The sequence below is a fragment of the Penicillium soppii genome (genome assembly GCF_028829465.1).
Source record: "Penicillium soppii strain IBT 18220 chromosome Unknown utg000002l, whole genome shotgun sequence".
Taxonomy (NCBI): Eukaryota; Fungi; Ascomycota; class Eurotiomycetes; order Eurotiales; family Aspergillaceae; genus Penicillium; species Penicillium soppii.
In genome coordinates this window covers 52,783-76,075 of record NW_026643232.1, presented here as the reverse complement: position 1 = coordinate 76,075, position 23,293 = coordinate 52,783, and the positions used below count along the sequence as shown (strand labels likewise).

The 23,293-nt window shown below is 45.3% G+C and overlaps 4 protein-coding genes across 4 annotated transcripts; 2 read left to right on the top strand and 2 right to left on the bottom strand.

The window, feature by feature from the left end:
- Positions 1–731: 731 nt before the first annotated feature.
- N7529_001363 (glycoside hydrolase family 11 protein) lies at positions 732–1,443 on the top strand (the record flags this gene model as incomplete). Its single annotated transcript, XM_057236894.1, has 2 exons — positions 732–988; positions 1,041–1,443. The coding sequence occupies 2 exons, from the start codon at positions 732–734 to the stop codon at positions 1,441–1,443; spliced, it is 660 nt and encodes a 219-aa protein (XP_057101581.1).
- Positions 1,444–3,631: 2,188 nt separating this feature from the next.
- Positions 3,632–3,964, top strand: N7529_001362 (Transferase; the record flags this gene model as incomplete). The annotated part of the gene is made up of 1 exon (XM_057236893.1): positions 3,632–3,964. One exon carries the CDS (start codon positions 3,632–3,634, stop codon positions 3,962–3,964), a length of 333 nt encoding a protein of 110 aa, XP_057101580.1.
- Positions 3,965–5,629: 1,665 nt separating this feature from the next.
- Positions 5,630–7,400, bottom strand: N7529_001361 (putative MFS maltose transporter; the record flags this gene model as incomplete). Its single annotated transcript, XM_057236892.1, has 4 exons — positions 5,630–6,210; positions 6,261–6,598; positions 6,654–7,132; positions 7,182–7,400. The coding sequence occupies 4 exons, from the start codon at positions 7,398–7,400 to the stop codon at positions 5,630–5,632; spliced, it is 1,617 nt and encodes a 538-aa protein (XP_057101579.1).
- A 1,446-nt stretch (positions 7,401–8,846) lies between these two features.
- On the bottom strand, positions 8,847–9,122 carry N7529_001360 (uncharacterized protein; the record flags this gene model as incomplete). Its single annotated transcript, XM_057236891.1, has 1 exon — positions 8,847–9,122. The coding sequence occupies one exon, from the start codon at positions 9,120–9,122 to the stop codon at positions 8,847–8,849; it is 276 nt and encodes a 91-aa protein (XP_057101578.1).
- Positions 9,123–23,293: the final 14,171 nt, after the last annotated feature.

The following is a 23,293-nucleotide window of genomic DNA, read 5'->3' as shown; positions in this document are numbered from 1 at the left end:
TGAGTATACGCGATGTCCTATTGCACAACCCGTCCTCTGCCAGTTTGTTACTTTTCAGTCAAAAGTTCTACCCAAGGCTTTTTCTTCCGAGAGTCGTATCCACTCCTTGTCGGAGCGATTAGGTAAAGACCGACTTAACGAGCTGGTAGTTTCTTGGGAGAACATTGAGATGATCGCCGGCGCGTAGAGTGGTTTCGCTCGGGAGGCAGAATTATAAATGTCGCTTTCTCGGCGTCCTGAGGGAGGTCATGATCCGGACGTCAGTCACAGTCAACTCGAGTAAGCCTGGGTGCAATTTCACCCTTGTGGGTCTACTTAGTTGGAACTTCCTCTATTGATGCCCTTCACTCAATGTTCCCCCGTTGATTTAATTTATCTCAAACTGCCCGGGTTCTACAGCACCAGGCAACGAATTTTTTTCTAATTTCCAGTCCACGCTCATCAAATGCCCCGGTGTGGAAGTGATCTCCATTTACTCGGCTCAATAAACGCTATTACCCAGTATGGTAGCGGGAGATTCTTGTTATAGTTAGAAGAGTGGATAAGGGTCCAGGGAAGTGCGGGTTATTATAATACTGCTTAAAATTAAAGCAAGACATCTAGGATCTGTGATACTGTAAGAACAGGCACCTTACATCCACCAATACCATTAAAAGCTCACTTTTCCCATGGAAAGACTCTTTTTCAAGTACAGTCATTCATTTCTCAAGTTGCTCGGTCATTTATCTAATATGGTTACCTTCTCGGGGCTCTTCTTGGCTGCTTGTGCCTTCGCAAGTGCCTTTGCAGCTCCCACTGAAATCAATGTGGCGAAGCGAGCTCTCTATACAAGCCAGACTGGAGAATGCAATGGCTACCATTACTCTTTCTGGACCGACGGTGGTGGTAAGGTCGAGTACAACAATGAAAAGAACGGTGAATATAGCGTGTCTTGGGAGAACTGTGGCGATTTCACCTCTGGTAAGGGCTGGAGCATTGGTAGTGCCCGGTAAGATCTATTCACCTAGCACTCTGCTGACGAATCGTTGACATTCAAATAGCAACATCCACTATGCTGGAGATTTCAAACCCTCCGGAAATGCCTATCTTGCCGTGTATGGCTGGACTAGGGGCCCTCTTGTCGAATACTACATCTTAGAGAACTACGGAACCTACAACCCCGGCCCTAGCTTGACCTACAAGGGATCTTTCGCTAGCGATGGATCATTCTATGATATCTACACCCACTTGCAGGTCGACCAGCCCTCTATTGATGGCCCAAAGAAAACCTTTGTGCAATACTGGTCTATCCGCCGCAATAAACGCTCGGATGGAACTATTACCACTGCCAACCACTTCAATGCTTGGGCTTCACATGGAATGAATCTAGGCGCTCATGACTACCAGATTCTTTCCACTGAGGGCTTCTCGAGCAGTGGACACGCTCACATGTCTGTTTGGTAAAAGTGAGCGTGAGGGACTTGGGAACTCTAGGTCCGTCAACCTAGAGTGAGTCAGGGACAAGTTTCTGTTTGATCTGTGCAAAGGCTCTTGGTATGCCAGACAAGCATATTGAGACTCTACAAGACCGCCAAAGGAAACTTCATTCTTTTCTTTTCTTTGAGCGTACACTACGCAACATCCTCACCAACAAGCCTTTCCTCCACGCTGTCCACTCGCCCCTATGATTACTATTTGGAACATTTCCTTCTTGAGCTTGGCTGTTATAACAGTCGGCCTGCTTTTGTAGAATAGCACTACCCTTCCTGCCTATTTTCGTTTCCTCCATTTCTTTTGTTCTGATGACTCGATCCCTTTGACCTCGATAGGTTTGCAGGGTTTATCGTCCTCTTTGGCCCTGCATGATGCTTGCGGGTGATTTCCTAGGTTCAGGCCTGTTTCGTTCCTTTGTGCTTAGGTCTATATAGGCCTTCTTCTGTTTATTCTTGCTTCGACTTCTTCTTCTCCTAGACTGTCTTCGTCAGCTTGCTCTAGATAGATCAATTGACTCAGTCTCCTTCCTCTTTTCGCTTCCTATGCCAGCAGTGCCGTCGGCGCTGTCATTTTCGTTTTTCATTGCTGCCCTACATGTTTTTGCTACGCACTTCCCTTCCACCTTTTCATTGGTCAGGTTTGTATAATTCTACCATACCGCTACTGCTTTCGATGCACGTTTAATATTATATACAACATCTTGTTCTTTATCTTCTCTGGGGTCTTGTTTCTTTGACAGGTTGTAGGTATTAGCGTGCTTGCCGCTGTTCGGTTCTTTGGCTCTCTTCTTACCATGACCCACTGTAACTTGTTCGCACGCCTTGTTTACTGATATCTTAGAGCACAGCAAGTGCAGTCGAACCCTCGGTTACTGTTAGCTTTATAGTTTGTTTTATTGTTTGGGCTATTTATGATTCAAATAGATCCAATCAGCTTGGCTACTGTCTTCCGTAACTTTGCGCACAATATGGCCGTGCAGTCACAAATCCTCGCATCTAGTCACTCACATCTCTTGCCCTCACATTCTCCTCAGATGAAAGCCGTACCGGCTTCTTAGGCATTAAGCCAGCGTTAAAGTGAAAATGCAGGGAACATATGACACCCTCGGCTTTGGTGAAAAGACCGGTGCCAATGTACCATACGACGCCCTACCTTTTGACCGCAGAAAATATGTTAACCAAAAGTAGTCATCAAGGTTCCTCGCAAGTAGTACCTATGGCTCGCTCTATATCGGGATGTATCCCTGTGGGACTTTATGGGACTATATTTACCAGTATACTGTCAGACGTGGCCGGATGGCTTGTTATATATGGAAAGGGCACATAATGATTGTTCAACGAGACGAATAGTTAGAGCGTATCGTCAAGCTGGCCCATGCTTGTATCACTCTGAGTGTCAATCCCCCTTCAAGAAAGTAGAGGAGCGAGGCGTACATACATGCAATTTTGACAGTCATCGGAAGGTTACTGGAAGGAGGAACTGTACTCGGTTAGCACATGTGACATTAAATGAGAGCGTACATCAAGACCAGTGAGCCTCAAGAGTGAGCCTTATGAATGTTGACCTTGTTATAGGTATGCTGTAATTAGCGCACTTCAACCAGCGAGCAGCACCTCCTATTGAAAGAGAAGGACGAATGGCCGGAGCCATCGAAGTGCTGTACAAGCAAGTAGACCTCTTTCTTATTGTTCAGGGAATTCCGCAGGCTGACTAATACCATGAAATCAGGCATTGGGCCTTTGGCCGTTATGCATCTTAGCAGAATGACCCAAATGCCGCCGTTGCAGCACTCAATCATGGTGTGGAGATGTTGACATATGCCCTCCCATTCTTAGCAGGTGCGAGGGTTTCTTCCTCCAAATTGCCTGGCAAGCGCAACTTGAAGGAAATACAACCTTGTTTAGAATCACTAAAACGGATCCCGATGCTGCAAATCAAGTACCACTCGGATACCACCTTCAAGACAACCTGTTCTCCAGGGCCGTCAGTGTCGCTCAGGCTCAACGACTCTTGGACCCCTTGAGCTGTCATGATCCCAGCAGATCAGCCAAGCCATATTGGCCAATTCCAGGCAGACGTATTCCCAGATAGTATCTTGCTATGCATGACACTTAATCACGTTGTTGTAGATGGAAGCGGGGTTTGAAACGTTCTGAAAATGTTCGCAACATGCTGCTTTGCCAATTCAGCGACGGATCTCCCACCTTTTCTGCCAACTACCTGTGCAAAGGAAGCATCCTCGAGACAGATCATTCTTGACAATGCAATTCCATTTTCTGATTCTAATACAGAGGCTTTCAGCCAAATATTTGAATCTAACAGAATTATTCCAGGCCTCGACAAGAAGGTCACCAGCCAACGATTCTCGTTTCCAGCCTCCAAGGTCCGAGCTTTGAAGGATGCGTATATTACCGCCAGGTCCACCGACCAGGACCCAGCCATTTCCAGTAACGACGTCCTGCCGGCATTACTTGCCACCTATATGAACTGAGCTCGGCGAAACGGGCAAAGCAACAGCCCCACTTCATCACTAGCGGTGCCGGTAAATCTGCGCAGAAAATTCCGACCTAATCTTCCGGAAAGCTATCTCGGAAATTGCATCATCCCACCGGTCGTCAATGTTGATCCTCCAACAGATCTCTCGACCTCAACATGCGCAACAACTCCCATACATGCAGATCTGAAGGAGCTCACGAGTTTGTCTCTGTGGATCTGAAAAGAATTGAAGCTTCTCGACCAGGATAATTACGTTAGAGGGCTAGTCTCTTAACTTCGAGAGCAATCTGACTGGGAGGCAACTAGTATGAGAGTCACCGATATGACAGTGAGCAGCTTGATACACCTAGACATTGACGGTCTGGATTTTGGCCCGGAGATGGGCAGAGCCAGCAGGTTTGATGTGCAGTCAGAAATGTACCATGGTATCTGTGATATCATGTCAACCTGTGGTAGCAATAGGATAGGAGATGATAATGATGCGGAAAGTTTGAATCATGATGAAACCCCTTGGGATGTTACTATAACGCTGGAGGGTTCCGTTTGGAGCGCTTTTATGGAAGACACCCTGCTGTTATGGGCGTTGGATAGGATATAGAAAGTTGTGTGTGAAAATGCAAGTGGCAACTGACAGTGGTTTGTCCAGAGGAAACAACTGAGGCCCGGTCTGGGACCTTTCGAAACACGCGGGAGGGCGGACCAGATCGTGGCATGAAATGCGATCGCACACCCGCCGGAAAATGGATCATAAAGTGCAACTTGAAGTTCGGGTGAGGGCTTCATATGCTGCCGAGACACATCAAAATCTCTTCATTTCATTTCCAGTGCGATGTTATCCGCCATGAAACTGATCATACACAACGTCATCCCGGCATACTAAGAGAAATTAAGGGTGGTCACGCAAGCCGATCCTGTGGCTGCGCTTGGTATGCTTCTTCTTTGTCATCATGCGTTGCCATTCAAATCAATAATAGTTATAGGGGATTGATACACCCCCTAGGCTGCGGCACATCCGCATTTGCGGACTGCGGAAGTCATGGAGATCATACAAGGGCAATAGAATATGAAGATGTGAATATTGTACTGCGGACGGAGGAGAGAAGGAGAGAGAGAGAGAGAGAGCGAGAGATATCTATCTATCTACTCCATGGGAGACTTTCCCAATGTGGGATGTCACCTGACATCCCCAACAAGAAGGTACCTTGGGTCCGCATCCTCTCCGTCCAAGAGTACAAACCTCCTCAGTGCATCCGCGGAGGTCTGCAAATTCTCCACAATAGCATGATTCTCACTGTTCTAGCCCAATGTACATAGTAGGTGTTCTGGATTCTTGGCATTAGAAAACGGGTTATGAATTATGAATGAAATACATGTGTTATATTTTCCGTAAAATGCTTTATTACTATATGTTACTCAGCTATCCTGCTCTGTCGGGATAACGTGGTAGTAGCTTCTTAAATCAGTCATACCAAAAGCAAGCCTGATACAGTAGCAGTTATTACCGACGAGAGTAGAGGATTCAGTACATTCCGCCGTGATCCTCACCCTTCAATTCATCTTTGGAAATAATTACCTGTCAGTATCTAGTAAGCAACCCATTGCTACCACCCATTCCTGCACAAAGAGTACCACCCAGGCGTCTCCGAAGAGCAATTTCCATCTACTCATCATCGCGGATATCGATAATTGTCTTCTTCCATTTGCGAGCCGGGACATGACGCCGGAACATAATGTCGATCTCGCGGAAGGACCTGTGCTTCATCTCTGGAATCCAGATCCAGGACATGACGGTGCAGAAAAAGGCGGTACCAGCCCAGATGTAGCCGCTCTTGCCGCCCAGGTTCCACTTATCAGTGTTGAGCATGTAGCTGGAAAGGAAAATGCAAGGAATATTGACCAAGTAGTAGGCACCTCGTCCAATACCGGTTGTCAGTGGCCTGAGACGAACGGAAGATGTCTCGCCAATGATGACCCATGAGGCAGGGGCGGGTCCCAAGCAGAACAGGACGGAGACGATCAAGCCAAGTGATGCTTGCGCGTTGCTAGCCGCATTACTAGCGCCACATGAAGCCGCAATACCGAGCGCGATCAAGAATGCACAGTTGATGAATTGACCATAGACATAGATGGTGCGTCGGCCGAGGTATGTGGTGAGGACCCAAGAGAGCATGACCATTATCCACTGGAGGGCAGAAGTGATGAGGCCAAGTGCAAATGCGGTGTTGTCTGCCATTCCGGCCTCTGGGCTAGTGTTAGTCTGCTATAAGGTTGCAGGACATGGCTGGACTCACGCTTGAAAAAGTAAACCGCTTGGTTAGCAATCAGATTGCCCGTCAGATTCTGAGATGCGTAGACACCGCACACAATCAATGTGCGGTAGCGATCGGTACCTTTCCACAGTTCAGCGAGACTGGGCTTCTTCTCAGTCTTCTCGAGTTCGATCGTGCGACGCATCATTGCGACTGCATCAGCGGGATTATCATTTGCACTTGCGCGTCCAAGGCGTTTGACAGCCCTCTCTGCCTCAGCTAGACGGCCCTTTCGTACGAGCCACCAGGGCGATTCAGGCGCAAGGAAGAGTAGGATAGCAAGGGGAGTAGGGAAAATCCACTGGAGTGCAATGGGAACTCTGAAATGATTGTTAGGACAATGCTGCTCGACGGCATCTATGGGAGCGGACGAACCTGTACGCTGAAGAGTCAAGCTTGGACTGGTAGTGATAAGTTATACCCCCCACTATGATCGACCCAATCGCCCAGAACATCTGCAACATCTGCGTTGCTGGAGCTCTCAATCTCATTGGCACGATTTCGGCACAGTAGGCGGGGGCATTGGCGATAAAAATGCCCCACGGAATTCCTTCCAGGATCTGGGACGCGAAAAACATCCCCTGGCTGTTGCCGAAAAAGAAGATGAAGATGAAGCCGTTCAAGAACATGAGACCGCCAATGGTTGCCCATCGATATCCAATCCAACTGGTAATGGGACCTGCGACGAATACACCAATGAAGGCACCGATTGGCCCGCTACACTGGAATGCAGACTGCCATGAAGCTTCAATAATCCACTCTCCTGTTGTTTCGCTGTATACACCAAAATCCTCGGCGAATTTTTTTGTGGCTATGAATTGTCCCATTAAAAAAACACAGTATGACTCCATGATCTATCGCAACGTTAGAGAAATGATCTGCCTATCACGGGCAAGAGCTTACAATGGTGCATGACATCACGAATGCCCACCAGCTGGCAGCGGGATAGGCCTTGACAGCCTGAAGCACAGTCATATTATGTTCGACCTCCTCGGCCTCGATGGCGCCCGCTCTGTCGTAGTCGACCTTCTCGCCGACATCGTAACCATGTCCGCCCACGGAGGTTGGCTGCGCCTCGACCTCCGACGCTGAGGTCTGCTTCTCTGTGATGTCGTTATTCATCTTGACGATTTCTGCGAGAAACGGGTGAATGAAAAAGAGGCAGGCACGACTGGGGGTTTCAGATCTTTATACTTGCGACAAACCTTAGCTCAATTGATTAAAGCTTACTCCGGACCTTGACCTCCTCAGCCCAGCATCTCCACTCATGAGGGTCATTTTCCGGGCATTACGGTAGCAGTGTCACTTGATTATGGTGGGCTCTTATTGAGCGAAGTAATCTGATAGGTACCAGGCGGGAGGAATTTACTGGGGTATTTGCGGGGTCTGCTGATGTGGTGGTGTGCGTCTAGATGTGGCGTTCCATTCGCCGGAGAAATTCCTGATTTGGGTTGTAGGGGAGAGTCCAGAATTATCCCTCCTTCAATTAGTGCGAGTCATGCCTGTGCTCCGTCCCAGGCTTTGTCTTGTTGTGCACTCTGAAATCCAACCCCCTTGATTCCCTGTCAGAGTAGTTCAATTCTATTGAGCCTATCATAATAAGCAAGTGTATTTAACCGAGGAGCTGGGACAGGATAAGCGCTAATTATTAGTTAGTGCTGTGCTTGGGCCCGGGTATCGAGTACCGTAATGATATGTTCAGTAAACGTGACCCATTCAGAATGTCTTCGAACGCTGGCCTCAGAACATGAAGTCGGACGCTGGCCTCAGAACATGAAGTCGGACGCTTATGATGCTTGTTCCCTCTATCTCTGTAGAATACAATCCTCGGTGGGGGGCAGTTGGACATGCAGGATTCAAAATAAATAGTATCGATCTTTAAAGAACCTGACGAACGCCAGAGTCGGACAAGGCTCGGTGTCATCTCATCCGCGGGCTATGGGCTCGGCCAGATCTACCCCGGACGGTCACTACCCCGCGCCATGACCCCGGACGGATCCCGAATCTCCTCCAATCATGAAAAGGAGAGATACCGAAATTAGATAGTGCAAAATATGAAAAGAAATGAAAAGGGGTAGTACAGTATTTGTGTTTGTAGTTCATTTACCTTGACCCCTCGTCGAAGTCGAGATCTTGAATTGAGGTACAACTGTGATAATCACTCTAACTATGCAAGTAGGCGCAGCTAGTTGTAGTCACGGTAGCTGCCTTCTACCTACAGTGGTGGTGGCAGCAGCTTAATAGGATGCCACTACGGAGTACTGTAGATCGGCCCCATCTACTCATCTTCACCAAGATCCATCAACTTCCCAATGTTTGAGCTGACTAGCTTTTCATCATATGCCTCAGGTTCACTCCAATTCATTACTCACTAATACTTTTTCAAAGCCCATGTAAAGCGAATTGAATGCCTCTTCTTTTGACACTCGGCTTCGTCAAACCAATTGGGTTGGAAATTAGTAGTCTTCGAGTTGGCCTACGTTAGCAGTGATATGATCTTTACTAGAAAAGTGACACTACTCAAATGTAATTGGCCTGATAGTTATAGTGACCATCGGTGCCAAGGGGTCAAGAGCAATTACAGCTTTCAATGAGCGAGGCCAGGGCCTGAGAAACTTTCAGATTAACACCATTTGCTATGCTATCGCGCGTGGTGCAGCCGGCGATGTCACCGCAATCGTTGGTGTTGTTGACAGCAAAATTTGCCTTGAGGCTGGCACTGGTCATCCCCTGCTCTCGCGTAAGAGTATTTTTGCTTTCATCAACCCCGCTGGCACGATATTCACTGGTGGCATGGTCAACACTTATTCCCCTTAATTCCTCAGTTTCTTTGTGTCCTGCCATGGTTCTGATACACAGGCCACTGCACGAAACAACATGGCCTTTGAAATGACTAAATCCAACACTCAGAAAGACTACAACTGCAAGGAACCCCATCGGGGCGAGCAATGCGTTGCGACGACTGTCCAGTAAAAGCTTGCTGGTATATAACTGGCTCTACTAAGTATATCCTACTCTTGAAGTCCATCAAAATTTCGGTTGTATGAAAAATTTTAGAAGTCGCTTGAGAATTGGTATATTGGATATGCAATACACTTCTTTGTCCACCAAAAGTAGTGAAGCATCTCAGAAATGGCATCTTGCACATAAAAGTACATTCTATCATCTCGTGATGAGCGCATACGCCCTCCCGAGGTCTATGATAATGGGACCTTAGCTATTTTTTATCATTGGAGCCTATAATACTCTCGACGCTTCGTGTCTAATCCAAGTCAATATCTAGAGTAAGTAGTAAGGCTCTTAGCCCCGCATGCTTCGGACGGTTAATGCCTGCATTAGCGAGATTAGTGGGCCCGAAGGATCCACAGATGAAGTGCTACCTATGCTAGGCAAGTAGTTTACGGCATTTCTTGACTTTGTTTCAAGTCTTGAACTTTCACACTCAGGCGGTCAAGCGGAATCCACTCCAGTTTATTTAATCCAACCATAGCCCCTAGCAACACCTAGGCAGTTTTCGACTCGGCAGTTTTTAACTCGGCAGTTCCGACTCAATATCACATCCACGCCGATACTATCATATTCTTTAACACTAGACGTATTACATAATTTCCTATGAATTTCTATACTATTCTTCGAACTATATCCTCCACATTTTAACCAATCTTAGAACTTAGAAGATAAGTGAAATGGTTGGGGATGTCAGGTGACATCCCATATGGGGATAGTCTCCCATTGATGAGTAGATAAATAGATCTCTCGCTCTCTCTCTCTATTTCATCTCCTCCGTCCGCAATGCAATATTCATATCTTCATATTCCATTGCCCTGTTGTATGATCTCCATGAGAAACATTGCTTAGATATTGGCGTGTAATAACGATTTTCATTTGATTGGATTAGTAACTTGAACTGTGTCATATTGTGATATTTCGCAAGATGAACACCGAAGAGAGCGGCAGATTCGCCCCTTCAACTTATACTCCTTGGCCCTAGGCCCCTTCATGGCGAGGTTTGCCGAGGTATTCATGATAAGCAGCGTGAATTTTATGATTATTCTTTGTATGAAAGATGCTATCTTCAAGTCTGATAGCTTTTTCGTTCAGTGGGGGATTTATGCATCATTATACACGTTGTCTAATTTTCTATGCCACAAGTTCCTGCGGTCTATTCGAACATATTTATTCGTTTTGCGAATCAGGCAATTTTCATATTCACAGGTAGAGAACTCACCATATGGATGCTATTAAAATGTTCCTTTTGTTACGAGCCAAGTCTTGATGAAAAAGAGTGCATTCAACTAGAATACTAAACATGGGGAAAGAAAGAAAGAAAGAAGAAGAAAGAAAGAAACAACACGCTGAAACAATTAAGGTATGTCGGAAGCCTGAGAAAGCAGGCCCACTTGTTTGTCGTGTTTGTTCATTATTCAGCAAGTAAATTACACCTATATATAAATTGCCAGAATTAGGGGTAATGGAAACCAGAGTTATTGACATCACCTGATTGGCCAGCACCAAGTTGTATTTCATAGTTATGAGCCCGAATAGCCATTTCTGAACCAGAAAAACACATCTATTACAGCAATCAGATCATCTGATAACCATAAATCGACCACTTGCTGGTTCAGAACCCCTTTTGAACCACCGATTGTGTATCTTCTGCAACGCCAACACACCCATACCCCATCCTCGCTAGCAAGCGATACAGCAAGTGATCACTACACTTCAGCAAGCATGGATGCGTCAACACTCTCCGCTATAAAGGGCGATAAACTTCGTGAACCAGCTCAATGGAGCACTTGGTACGCAAAAACCAGGCGCTTCGCCTAACTGCGCGCGGTTTGGGAGCTATACAATCCAGAAGTCAATGAGGATGCACTCCCTAAGCGCAGTACGGAGCCGGTAGAACCAGAATACCCAGAAGACGGAGATGATAAGGAGACCCGCAAGTGGCGAGACCGCTTCGATGTCTATAAGCTTGCTCTCTCGAAGTATGAGAAGTAGACCAAGGGATTGAATGATGTATACGAATATATCTTTGCCACCCTTGACAGTAAGTATCATCGCTCCGTCATCACCAAAGAAACCCCGTATGATGTGCTTATAGCGCTGAAAACACGGTTCGCAAGAAGCAACTCTTATAAGGAAGAGCTGCGCGACAAGTGGGAGCAACTTGCATCGCAGAAACCCGGGAAGGATGTCGACCAATGGATCGACAAGTGGGACACACTGCGGCAAGAAGTCATTAGCGTCGGCATCAGGGTTGATAATAAAGATGCAGTACGTTACTTCATCAAGGCTGTGAAGGAAGTCCTGCCAATGTGGTAGCAAGCGGAATACACTACTATCATCCTTAATGAAGAGAAGCGTGATATCAATCAGCTTATCGAGTCCTTTCGTAGTATCTACCGCGAAACAGGTGCTAAACCATCACTGTCAGCACCAAAGGCCTCCTTCTCAACCTAGCAAGGGCATAAGGAAGCTTCACAGCAAGTGGCAACAATCTCTGCTGCAAAGTCTAAGAAGCCAAAGCAGACTGTAGAGACCCCGTTTCACGAACGGTCCTGCCTATATGGAAACACACACCCACGTCATAGAGTAGCAACTTACTACTATATACGCCCTGATCTGATACCTTCGGACTTCACTATCAGGGAAGCCACGAAGAAAAGAATTAAGAAGCTTCTTACCGTAGAGCTAGAATGGCGTAAGTGGATTAACGAGGAAGTAAGGAAGGACAAAGAACGTTCAACGCCTAAGGAAACGGCGGATTTCACAACGGTACAGCCTGACGTTAGCGCTCATCCACCAATAGTAACACTTGCAACCATACAAGTGCCCTTAGCAGAGAGCAACCAGGTGCAGCAAGCCCATACTAGCAAACCAGCAGAAAGAACTCCCATCTACTATGTCAAGCCAGTCGATAAGAGAATTAAGCAAATGCCTGATCTCAAAAACCGATAGATCCTTAACTGTGGATCAAGTGTGCATATGTGCAACAATAAGGGCTGGTTCGAAACTATAACCCCATACCAAACAGAGTTAGCAACTGGTAACTCAATCACTAAGGGTGAGGGGATTAGAACAGTAAGACTTGCTGTAAGAGATCTATAAACCGGTAAGCAACGAATTATACGTCTTACCAACGCCTTGTATGTCCTAGGGTGCTATACTAACCTAGTTTCATATGCAAAAATAAGGCGACTTAGTGTGAAATGGTGTCAAGATATAGATACCATCGTCGACCCAAACAACCTACAAATCGCGAAATTGCAGCTAGTAGACCTAGATCTGTGGGTATTCGACTTGCCAAGCCACAACAGTGTCAATGCAATAACCAGAAAGTCAGAGAGACCACAGAAAGCGAAAGGATCTATAGAACTATGGCATCGCCGTCTAGCGCATATCAACACAGATGCGATTAAGTAAGCTAAGCAAATGGTAGATAGCATCGAGATCACAGAGGATAACAAGGATAAAGAAGTCAACTCACCTTGCCGAGTCTACAACCTAGTAAGAGCACCTCGACAAATCTCTCGCCGACTAATTAGACGCACGTTTAGAAGATTTAGAAGAATTTATTTCGACCTAATACAGATCCAGCTAGCAGAAAACAGACATAGATGGATGTCACACTTCTATATCGAGGGAGTGCGATTTCACTAGATCATAACACATAAACTAAAGCTAGAGTGTCAGCTTGCTATCGACAAGTTTATAGCACTTGCTAAGAATTGGTGGAACTTGCCAATTAAGGTGTTTATATATGACAACGAGACTTCGGTAGGAAGCACCGCCGAACGATCTATCTCCAAAGAGGGCATCATTATCTATCACTCTCCCCCGGGACATCCAGAGATGAATGGATACAGCGAGCGTGTAGGTGGAACAATCATCACACGTATGCGTATGCTTATCGTCGAGGGCCAGTTACCTAAAGGTCTCTAGCCAGAGGCAGCAAGTGCTATAGTATGGTTGCTGAACCGTACACCCACCTTCGTGAACGATAAGAAACGCTGGATTATGCCGTGGGAAGAGGTTCGACGCGAATTCGCGGGCAACGAGATGCCGAGAATCAACCTAGCAAACGTTAAATTGTATGGCACTTTGACTTACTATCGGATACAGAAGCAAGTGCAATCTGATAAGATGGCACCGAGAGCCGAGATTGGCTTTCTAGTAGGCTTCGTGGCATCAAATATCTAGAAAATCTAGTTCCCACATACTAGAAGAGTGTAGGTTGTTAGAGATGCGGTGTTTGACGAGAGCCGCAAGTACACACCTAGGTTCGAGCGATATCAACAATTGCCAATGCCAATTATCCAGGAACCATATATGCTTGATACAGATGAAACCCTTAAGCTTTACCAGCGAATATCGACAGCAAGAAGTCAGGAGGAGCATCAGGAGCCAGAGGAAACGCATCGGGAGCAGCATACAACAACTGAAAACCATCAGCAAGCTACTCAAACCGCAGATTCTCACTAAGACTAACACTAGCAAGTCGAGCTACCACGTAGCAAACCGCAGGAGGATGAAACCAATACTCCTTAGCAGGTAGAAACCCCACCATAACAAATGGAACGCCATAAAGATATAGCAAGAACCCCATCGCCGACGCCAGAAAGGCGGATTGTATCAGTAAGTCCTATAGAAATCCTAGGTGCTTTCCTAGAAGATGTGCCACTCCTACCAACACCACCAAACGAGGTTTTTGGGTCAGATCAGGGGGTGGAGACGCAGTAGGAAACGCAGCAAGTAGGGGATCAGACCCCTGAAACCGTAGAAACGTCGTAGGATAATGGAGCAAGTGACGATGAAGTCGCATAACAGCTACAAAGCGAGCTACTGCAGCCCACACAAGAGATCTTTAGTGACGTTAATACTACCAATATCATGAGCGGCAAAAGAACCAGGCGAGCAAGGCAAGACAATGACTATACTGCTTACTCTACGATATAGTAAGAGCCACTAGCAATGCTACATGCCTTCGTAGTAGGGCTGTATACCGAGAAGCCAGAATATCGACGACACCGCGATGACCTCCCTCCTATACCAAGAAACTATAAAGAGGCTATAAACCACCAGTTCTCCGAAGGTTTTATCGCAGCGATGAAACGAGAGCTAGACAACTTGCGCTTAAAGGCAACGTATAAGGTGATAGACCGGCTAAAAGACATCAGTAAGCAAGTGCTTCCTCTCTTATAGATTTATACATACAAATTTGACCAGGATAGCCACTTAATCAAGTTAAAAGCACGCATATGCGTCCGCGGCGACTTAGAAACCATCACCCAAGAAGAGAAGCGAGCAGCGACACTTGCTGCAAGGACAGCACGCATAATCTTCTCCCTTATCGCCGTATACGATCTCGACGTTAGGCAGCGCGACGCTGTTACCGTATTCCTAAACTCGCGTTTAGATAAGGAGACATATATACAGATGCTAGAAGGTTTTGGGATACCGGGCAAGTCATAGAAACTACAGCGAGCTCTATACGGTCTACGAATTTCGCCACGCTTATAGCAATAAGAAGCAGCAAGTGTACTGCGAAAGTTAGGTCTCTAGCAAGTGCCGGAGGACCTATGTGTGTTCGTTAGCACCGGAATCATTGTATTCTTCTATGTCGACGATATACTTATTACTTGCTATCGCACAGCGAGAGCAAGCGCAAAACAATTGGAAAAATCACTTAAAGAGCACTAGGAACTAACTGATCACGGAGAAGCAGAGTGGTTTCTTAATATCCGGATCATTAGGGACCGTGCATAGAAGAAGTTGTGGCTTTGTTAAGATAGTTATATCGCAAGCATTGTAGCGAGATATAACTTGACAGAGCGAGCGCCTGTTCTTACACCCTTACCGGTAGAAGAACTACGTAAGTACGAGGGCGTTGCTACACCAAGAGAAACACATCTATATCAGCAGAAAGTGGGCTTAGTAGGTTATGTAACGACCATTACTAGGGTTAACGCAGCAAAGGCTACTACTAAGCTCGCGCAATTCCTAATAAACCTAGGACCACAGCACTAGCAAGCTGTCGATAGGGTGATCTGCTACCTTTACTCCACCCGGTTTCTTGCCATTGAATATGCCGCAGGAATCGAAGATATAGAGTCGATCCAGATAGCAAGTGACGCGTCGTATAGGGATCATAAGGATCGGAAGAGTTCTGCTAGATATATCTACCAAGTGTTCGGCGGGCCAGTAGACTAGAAAGCCAGCAAGCAGCCAACGGTAACGACATCTACTACCGAGGCCGAGCTGCTAGGACTTTCTAAGGCTGGCAAGCATCTCTAATAATAGAGAAGACTGCTGCAGAATGTTGGCCTTAAGTTATCCCACCCCATCACCATCGACTGCGACAATGAGCGCACGGTTGCACTCATTAACAAGGAGGATGCGGCGTTCGATACGAAGCTTCGACATGTCGATATTCACTATCACTAGGTTAGGCAGGAAGCGCAAGCAGGAAGGATCACCGTTAGATGGGTGCCAACGGCACAGATGGTCGCTGACGGGCTCACCAAGTGCCTGACTCGCCAAAAGCATGAAAATTTCATTCGCTTGCTTAGAATAGCTGATGTAGGTCACCTGATCACCTAGGCCCAGAAGGGAAACAGAGGCTGTTTCTATGTCTATTACAGAAATAGGCGTTTCAAGGGTCATCTTGCCCAATCTGCGCAAGATGAGGGGGTGTGTCGGAAGCCTGAGAAAGCAGGCCCACTTGTTTGTCGTGTTTGTTCATTATTCAGCAAGTAAATTACACCTATATATAAATTGCCAGAATTAGGGGTAATGAAAACTAGAGTTATTGACATCACCTGATTGGCCAGCACCAAGTTGTATTTCATAAGTTAGTGATGCCTGAGGCATCCAATCAAACAATGTAAAACACGAACTACGAAAGGCGGTGGAACACGGCAGAATCGGTTCAGGATCATTGATCCTGAATTCTTCGTGACAACCCCCTTACGAAATTGCATTTAGTCCCTGAATGCTTGCTAGTCCATAGAAACAGGCATATTATCGTCGGGATGATCATTAACCACTTGCTCATTTGCTGATACAGTTTCCCATTCATGCAGACGCTTTAGTGGTCCAGGTTTCGAAGGGTAGCGATCATGGAATTCTCTTAGTTTCATAGGTGTATGCTTAAAATTCCCGGCGGGATACCATTATAGATCGACATCATGACCGAGCCAATCGACCCGGTATCGCAGCTTTCTATAATGCAGTTTGGAATCCATGATCTTGTTGACTTCCCATTCGTCAGTTTCACCGACACGTAGTGGTGGTGGTGGATCGGTATGTTGACCACGTAAAGGCTCCGTTGTAGCTACTCTTCGTAGTTTGCTGGCATGAAACACGGGGTGTACTTTGATAGATGGGGGCAATTCTAATTTGAATGAGTGGCCCACTTTTTCCACAATCTTGTATGGTCCACTGGCCATATAAGAAAGCTTCCTGCTCGGTCTGTCTTGCAACCAATCCTTTGTTGTCACGAAAACATAGTCATTCACATCGAAATCCACTTCTCGGCGGTGCTTATTTGCCTACTAGATCTGCATTTGTTAAGACTTCATAGCTTGTTATTTTGCTTCTTGCCAAATATCGTGTAATCGAGTGAGCATATTCGATACCTCGCGCTCGTTGGTTATTAGTATCGCTTGATCTCTCTAATCGAAAGACATGATAGGTTCGTAGCCACGTTTAATAAAAAAAGGTGATTTCTTCGTTATGTCCTGCGGTAAGATTGATGCTGCGAAGTCCACCATTAGTAGACACTCTGACTAATTATCCTGGTTATGTTCAATATAGGGACGTAGTCTTTGTGCCATATATTGATTAGCAATTTCACTCTGTCTATTAGTTTGCGGGTGGTAAGCTGTTAATAGCTTCCTCTAAATACCAAGAATTCGACAGAACTCGGTCCAAAATTCTGAAACGAACTAACCACCTCGGTCTGAAACAATTAAGGACGGAATGCCGGAGATACGGATCACATTATCAATGAATAAACGTGCCATCTTCTTTGTATCAGTGTCTTTATGGCATAGGATAGATATCGGTCTTTTTGTAAGGCGGTCTATAATAACGAATACTGCATCAAATCCATGTCGGTCCTTTGGGAATGATCGGAAATCCATTGTAAGATACTCCTATGGTCTTTCTAGGATTTCTAAGGGGTGAAGAAGTCCAGGGGTTCGATCTCTCCAGGATTTTATCCGTTTGCATACTAGACAGTTGTCGATATACCTCTTCACATCGGTTACCTAGCTAGACTAGTGGTATCTTGCTAAGATTAACTTCTTTAGCTTCTTAATGCCGGGGTGAGCAACTAATGGTTGTCGATGTAGCTCGTCTAATAAGCGAGCTCGGAGGTCGTCCTGATCGGGCACTTCCAAATTACTATTATAAAGCAGAAGTTCATTGCTGATAGTCTATACCGTACTACCCTTTCGGGCCATTTCCCGATATTCTTCTAGTTCCGAGCTAGTCTTGTTGGCATATTTGACACGATCTATAATTGAATCCGTAACTTGTGATAGGGCGACCTATATTGATGTCGATAGGGATTCGAAATGACTTTCCGGGAGTAACGCGAATTGTCGACCAGTATCTTAATAAGGTGTATCCTTCCGGGAAAGGACATCTACGACCACGTTTTTCTTACCCGGTCGGTATCTGATCACAAACCTGAATTGGGAAAGTAGCTCACTCTATCGGACTTGTCGTTAATTCATTTGTCGAGAAGTCATAAAGTATTCTAGTGACTGGTGATCCGTTAAAATTTCAAAACGCTCGGGTCGGGATAATCCTTTAAGTTCAGGTCTCCATTCCTGTAAGGCACGGACAATTGCCAGTAATTCTTTGTCTCTGATTTCATAGTTCAGCTCTACTACTTACATCGTTTTCGAGAAGAAAGCCATTAGATGCCAGAAGTCATCGTCTTTGTAGTACTATGTGAGCACTACACCGACCACGTTATCCGAGGCGTCAGTTTTAACCCGGGTAAGTCGCGCCGGGTCATAGTGTCGTAACACTAGAGCTGTAAGGAGTCGATGTTTTAACTGCTAAAAGGCTATTTCACATTACTCAGTCCATAGAAAGGGGACATTATGCCGAGTCAGGTAGTGAAGGGGTTTAGTAAGCCTGCTATACCCTTAAATGAATCGTCTGTAGAAGTTACAGAATCCTAAAAATGACTGAATGCCCTTTACCGTAGCTAGGACTTTCCATTCTTAAACCACTCTAATCTTCTCTGGGTCTACTGAGATGCCGTCGGTGCTTATAATAAACCCGAGAAACTTAGTTTGCTAGACCGAGAATTCACACTTCTTTAATACCACCTGTAGCCCTGCTTCCTAGAGTCGTTTCAGGACTTCTCGGACATGACGATGATGCTCTTTAATTGTGTTACTGTAGACAAGAATATCATCCACAAATGCTACCGCATATTCGTCCATACATTCGCGTAGAATGTCATTCATAAACCTTTGGAACGTTGCAGGTCCGTTGGTCAATCTAAAGGGGACCACTCTGTATTTGAAGGATCCATATCGAGTTCGGAAAGTGGTAAGATCCTCGGCTTTAGGTGTTAGACGAATCCGGTGGAAGCCTTGCTGGATGTCCAGTTTAGTGAAGAATTTCGCCTTGCTTGTCCGTTATAACACCTCGTCAATCAATGGGAGCGGGTAACAGTCTTTCTTTATAAGTGAGTTTAATTTCCGGTAGTCCATATAGAAGCGTAGTCTACTACCGGGTTTCTTAACCATTAAGATTGGTGATGTAAATGGTGCTGAACTTGGCATAATGAATCCTTTGTCGAGATTTGCCATAATGTATTTCTTTGCTTCTTGCAATTCGTTAAGTGAAAGCTTATATAATGGACAGTACCCTGGCTATGCCTCCGCTTTAAGTATGATATCATGATCAACACCCTTTCGGTGCGGAGGTAGTTTATCTAACTTTCTTTTTAAGAAAACTTCTACTAGGTCCTGATACTCTGTCGGCAGTGTCGCTCGGATCTCATCTATCTCTAGATCTGATGATACTAATAATGATTTGATATCGAGGATGTGATCGATTTCGGCAAGCGAAGTGGAAAATACTTTAGTGCGTTTATCAGAAAGTGATCTTGCCTATAGTCTCTAATATGCTGTAGGACCGATGATACTGATATTTAGTGGACAGTTGAACTCAGATATATTTAGCAGTAATAGGTCGTTATTCCTTAGATTTCTCTGTATTTTCTCGAGGTTTGCTCTCTGCCATTAGTGATCTTGATGCTTCCGTGGTAAAAGGTCAATACTTTGTTTAAGTAGCTTGTCTCGTCGGTCTGCATCTACTTGATGCGTACTGGCGGTGCTTGTTAGAATAGGCTTCTTAAGTATCGTGATCGGGGTGGGAAGGGAAACCTGGTTACATACTTCTTCAAACAAGGTTAGTTTATATGGCCAAATCATTCGACGACGGCGACAGTCGAGTAAAACGTCATATTGCGCTAGCTATACTCGTCTAAGTATCAAGTCGTGTTTTCTAAGATCTGCTACCAGTATAGGTACCTGCTAGTAGACATGCCCTTTAATACACATTAAAAGAATAACTGTATAAGTGATAGGTCTAGCTGGCTTGCCATCAAATCCATTTACTAGGCACTGCCTTTCTAACCTCTGAACTCGTAGACCTTGCTTTTAGCATAGTAAAGCTACTAAAGCTGTGTCGATAAAAATTGAACCATCTGCTCCGGTATCACATAGTGCTGAAATAGAAAAGGAACGTCCATTGATCATGAGCTCTATGTTAAACACTAAACTATCATATGGACCTCTAAGTAACTTCTGTAAATTCAACGAATAAAGTGACACCTTTTTTCCGCCTAGGAGGGAGACTTCGCCTAGGCAGGTGCTTTTCCCGAATCCTGATTTTCAAATTCTTCTAGTTCGATACGAGGAGAGGGGTTGCGAGCAGGAACTTGAGTAATTGCTGTAGTGGTTGCTAGACCTGTCTTCTTAGGATAATCACGGGTCATATAGCCTTGCTCCTTACAGTTAAAACAACGTCCTTCTCTTATCAGTGTTTATCTTTCAGTAAATGGCAACGGGGTGAATCCTGAGTTTTCTTTCTTGATTCGAGTCGTAGAGGTTGAACCTATCGACGAGGAAGTGATATTGTTTCCGGAACTGGAAATTCGTGCTCGGTTACTAGATCGTGATTCTTGCTAAACGTTGATATCGTGGGACAGACTGATATAGATCTAGACGAATTCATCGAAAGATACTGTGTTCTGATTCTTCTAGAGCATCACCTGGGTTTGTAGCAAGTATGGAAGCATAAGATAAAGATCTTGCTTACGGTTTTCGATTAGAATACATGCTTCTTCGGCAAGCTGCATAAAGCTAGCCAGAAAATCGGTAAAGTTCTCCTTTGGTTTCAATTTCAATTTATGGAACTGAGTATATGCCTCGGCCTTCCTATTTAGGTTAGCAAACACTGTTTTCAGGTGTATGAGAATATCTTCTACATCGGTGTAGTGAGTGGCCGATTCAGGATCCATTCTTGGTGCGATGTGTAGCTATGCCTTTCCTTCGCAACGGCTTTGGATATATATCATTCGGTGGATCGGATCGGGGTAATGATCTATATTAGCAAGCAGCTTCTGTCGGATCACTATTTACCAGGTTTCGAAGCGAACTTCCTTGCCATCACTTAGCATAAGAGCATCAGGCATCTTGGTCGTTTTCTGAACACGAGGGATTATAGCTATAGCCTCTACAATCGATGCGCTACGCTGGTGGTTTCCTGATTGTAGTAGCTGGTATGCCATCTCATTTCTAGCATCCACTGCCGTCTTTTCTTTTTCCTTTACGATCATCAGGTGAGCAATCGCTTCCTCACGTTCTTCATCAGCTCGCTCTCGGAGCATGACGCTTTCTTCAAGTTCTTTACTAACAGCATTCTTCCTGATTTCTAGCTCGTTGAATTTGACTTCAAGCTCTTTGTACTTCTTGACCATTGTTTCGAAGCGCTGTCGTGCATCCTGCCGAGCGAGAGTGTCGCGTACCGCTGGTGAGTTTAGATGCGAATAAGCTAGACTAGCACCGGTGCTTTGGCTTCGTCCTCGTATTGGTGACGAAAGGTCGGAGGAAGGGAGTTCAATCGAAGTCGGATCGTGTGTGGTCGTTTCTTCTTGATCATCGCTGTCAGCGAGTCTCATTTGTTGGCTCCGAGTCATGCGGGGAGTCTTCTTCTTCGAATCAGCCATTCTTGCTGCTGATTGGTCGGTTCTGTCGATCTTTCGGTTCGGTTCGGAGGTCTTGGCTCTACGATGCCAGGGAACGGGAAGTGGGGCTGAGCAGGGCTGAAACCAATCACAATGATGGTTTGTACAGTCGTGCTGCTCAGTAAAGTGTTTTGGTGATGTTTAGTATTATGTTACGAGCCAAGTCTTGATGAAAAAGAGTGCATTCAACTAGAATACTAAACATGGGGAAAGAAAGAAAGAAAGAAAGAAGAAGAAAGAACCAACACGCTGAAACAATTAAGTTAGTGATGCCTGAGGCATCCAATCAAACAATGTAAAACACGAACTACGAAAGGCGGTGGAACACGGCAGAATCGGTTCAGGATCATTGATCCTGAATTCTTCGTGACAGATTGGAATGTGAGGTAAATCATGAAATGATGTGTTCTATATTTTTTTTACACTCTATATTCTCTATTAGATGATTAAAGGTTAGTTAATTAGAAAATTCAAGGTAGTTAAGAGAGACACGTATTAGATGCTAGATTCAAAATATATTTCTGATAACTTTGAAGGTATAACACCACCCAATTACTATAGCATCACCATAGATAGAAGATTCATATATTCTAACTCATTATTAACTTAAAAGAATATATCAATAATCTATATAAGCTATTATTTTGTTTAAAATAAGTAATATTACGATCTTATAAGTCCATTCATGATGGTTTTCAACAAACAGCAAAAGATACCAAGATTACATATTGATTAGTTAGCAGGATTATGAACGCCAAGAACTTGAATTTATGCAAAGTTGGGTTTTCCTGGGGCCCCAATGGGTACCCAGCCTGGGTCCTGGGTCGGGTCCGGGTTACCTTGCCTCGACCCAGACCCGGCCTGGGTCTGGGGCTGGGTCCTGCGGAAGCCTAGGCCGAATACGTTAAATCGTGCGCAGTATGCCAAGGTGCTGCTACACCAAGACATCGACCATATGGCAAGCTAGAATCGCTACCGAAACCCCAGCGACCCTTTAGCGACTTATCAATGGATTTCATTACCCATCTGCCACAGACAATCTATAAGGACGAAACTGTGGATGCAGTCCTAGTCATCGTGGACCGGTTTTCAAAATATGCGGTCTTTCTACCCGTATCATCTACGATTGATGCAGTCCAGCTAGCCGAGCTATTTCATAGGGAAATTGAGCTCCGATTTGGACCGCCAAACAGCATAGTATCGGATCGAGGATCGATCTTTACTAGCAAGTTTTGGTCGAAACTATACTAATAGAGTCATATCAAACTCAGATTCTCGACAGCGTTCCACCCGCAAACCGACGGTCAAACAGAACGAATGAACCAGGTGTTAGAAAGCTACCTTCGATGCTTCCTTGATTCAGAACAGACAAATTGGCCCGCACTCCTGCCAACAGCACAGTTCGCTTCCAACAATGCTATAAACTCCATAATAGGAATGACGCCTTTCCGAGCACTATACGCCTACGAACCAGACTTTCAACTACGTGCCGAGGACGGCACTCCAGAAGGAGAGGTCCCAGCCACAGTACATAGTCTTGAGAAGCTTCATGAACTTCGCCAAAAACTACATGAAACATGGCAAAAAGCAAGCGAATCGCAGGCGAAGTACTATAATAAACGCCACGAGGCGAGATAGTTTCGAAGGGGACAATTAGTTGCACTCTCAACTAGAAACCTTCGACTCAAATCCCCGTCAAAGAAGCTCGCACCCAATTTCATCGGACCTTTCA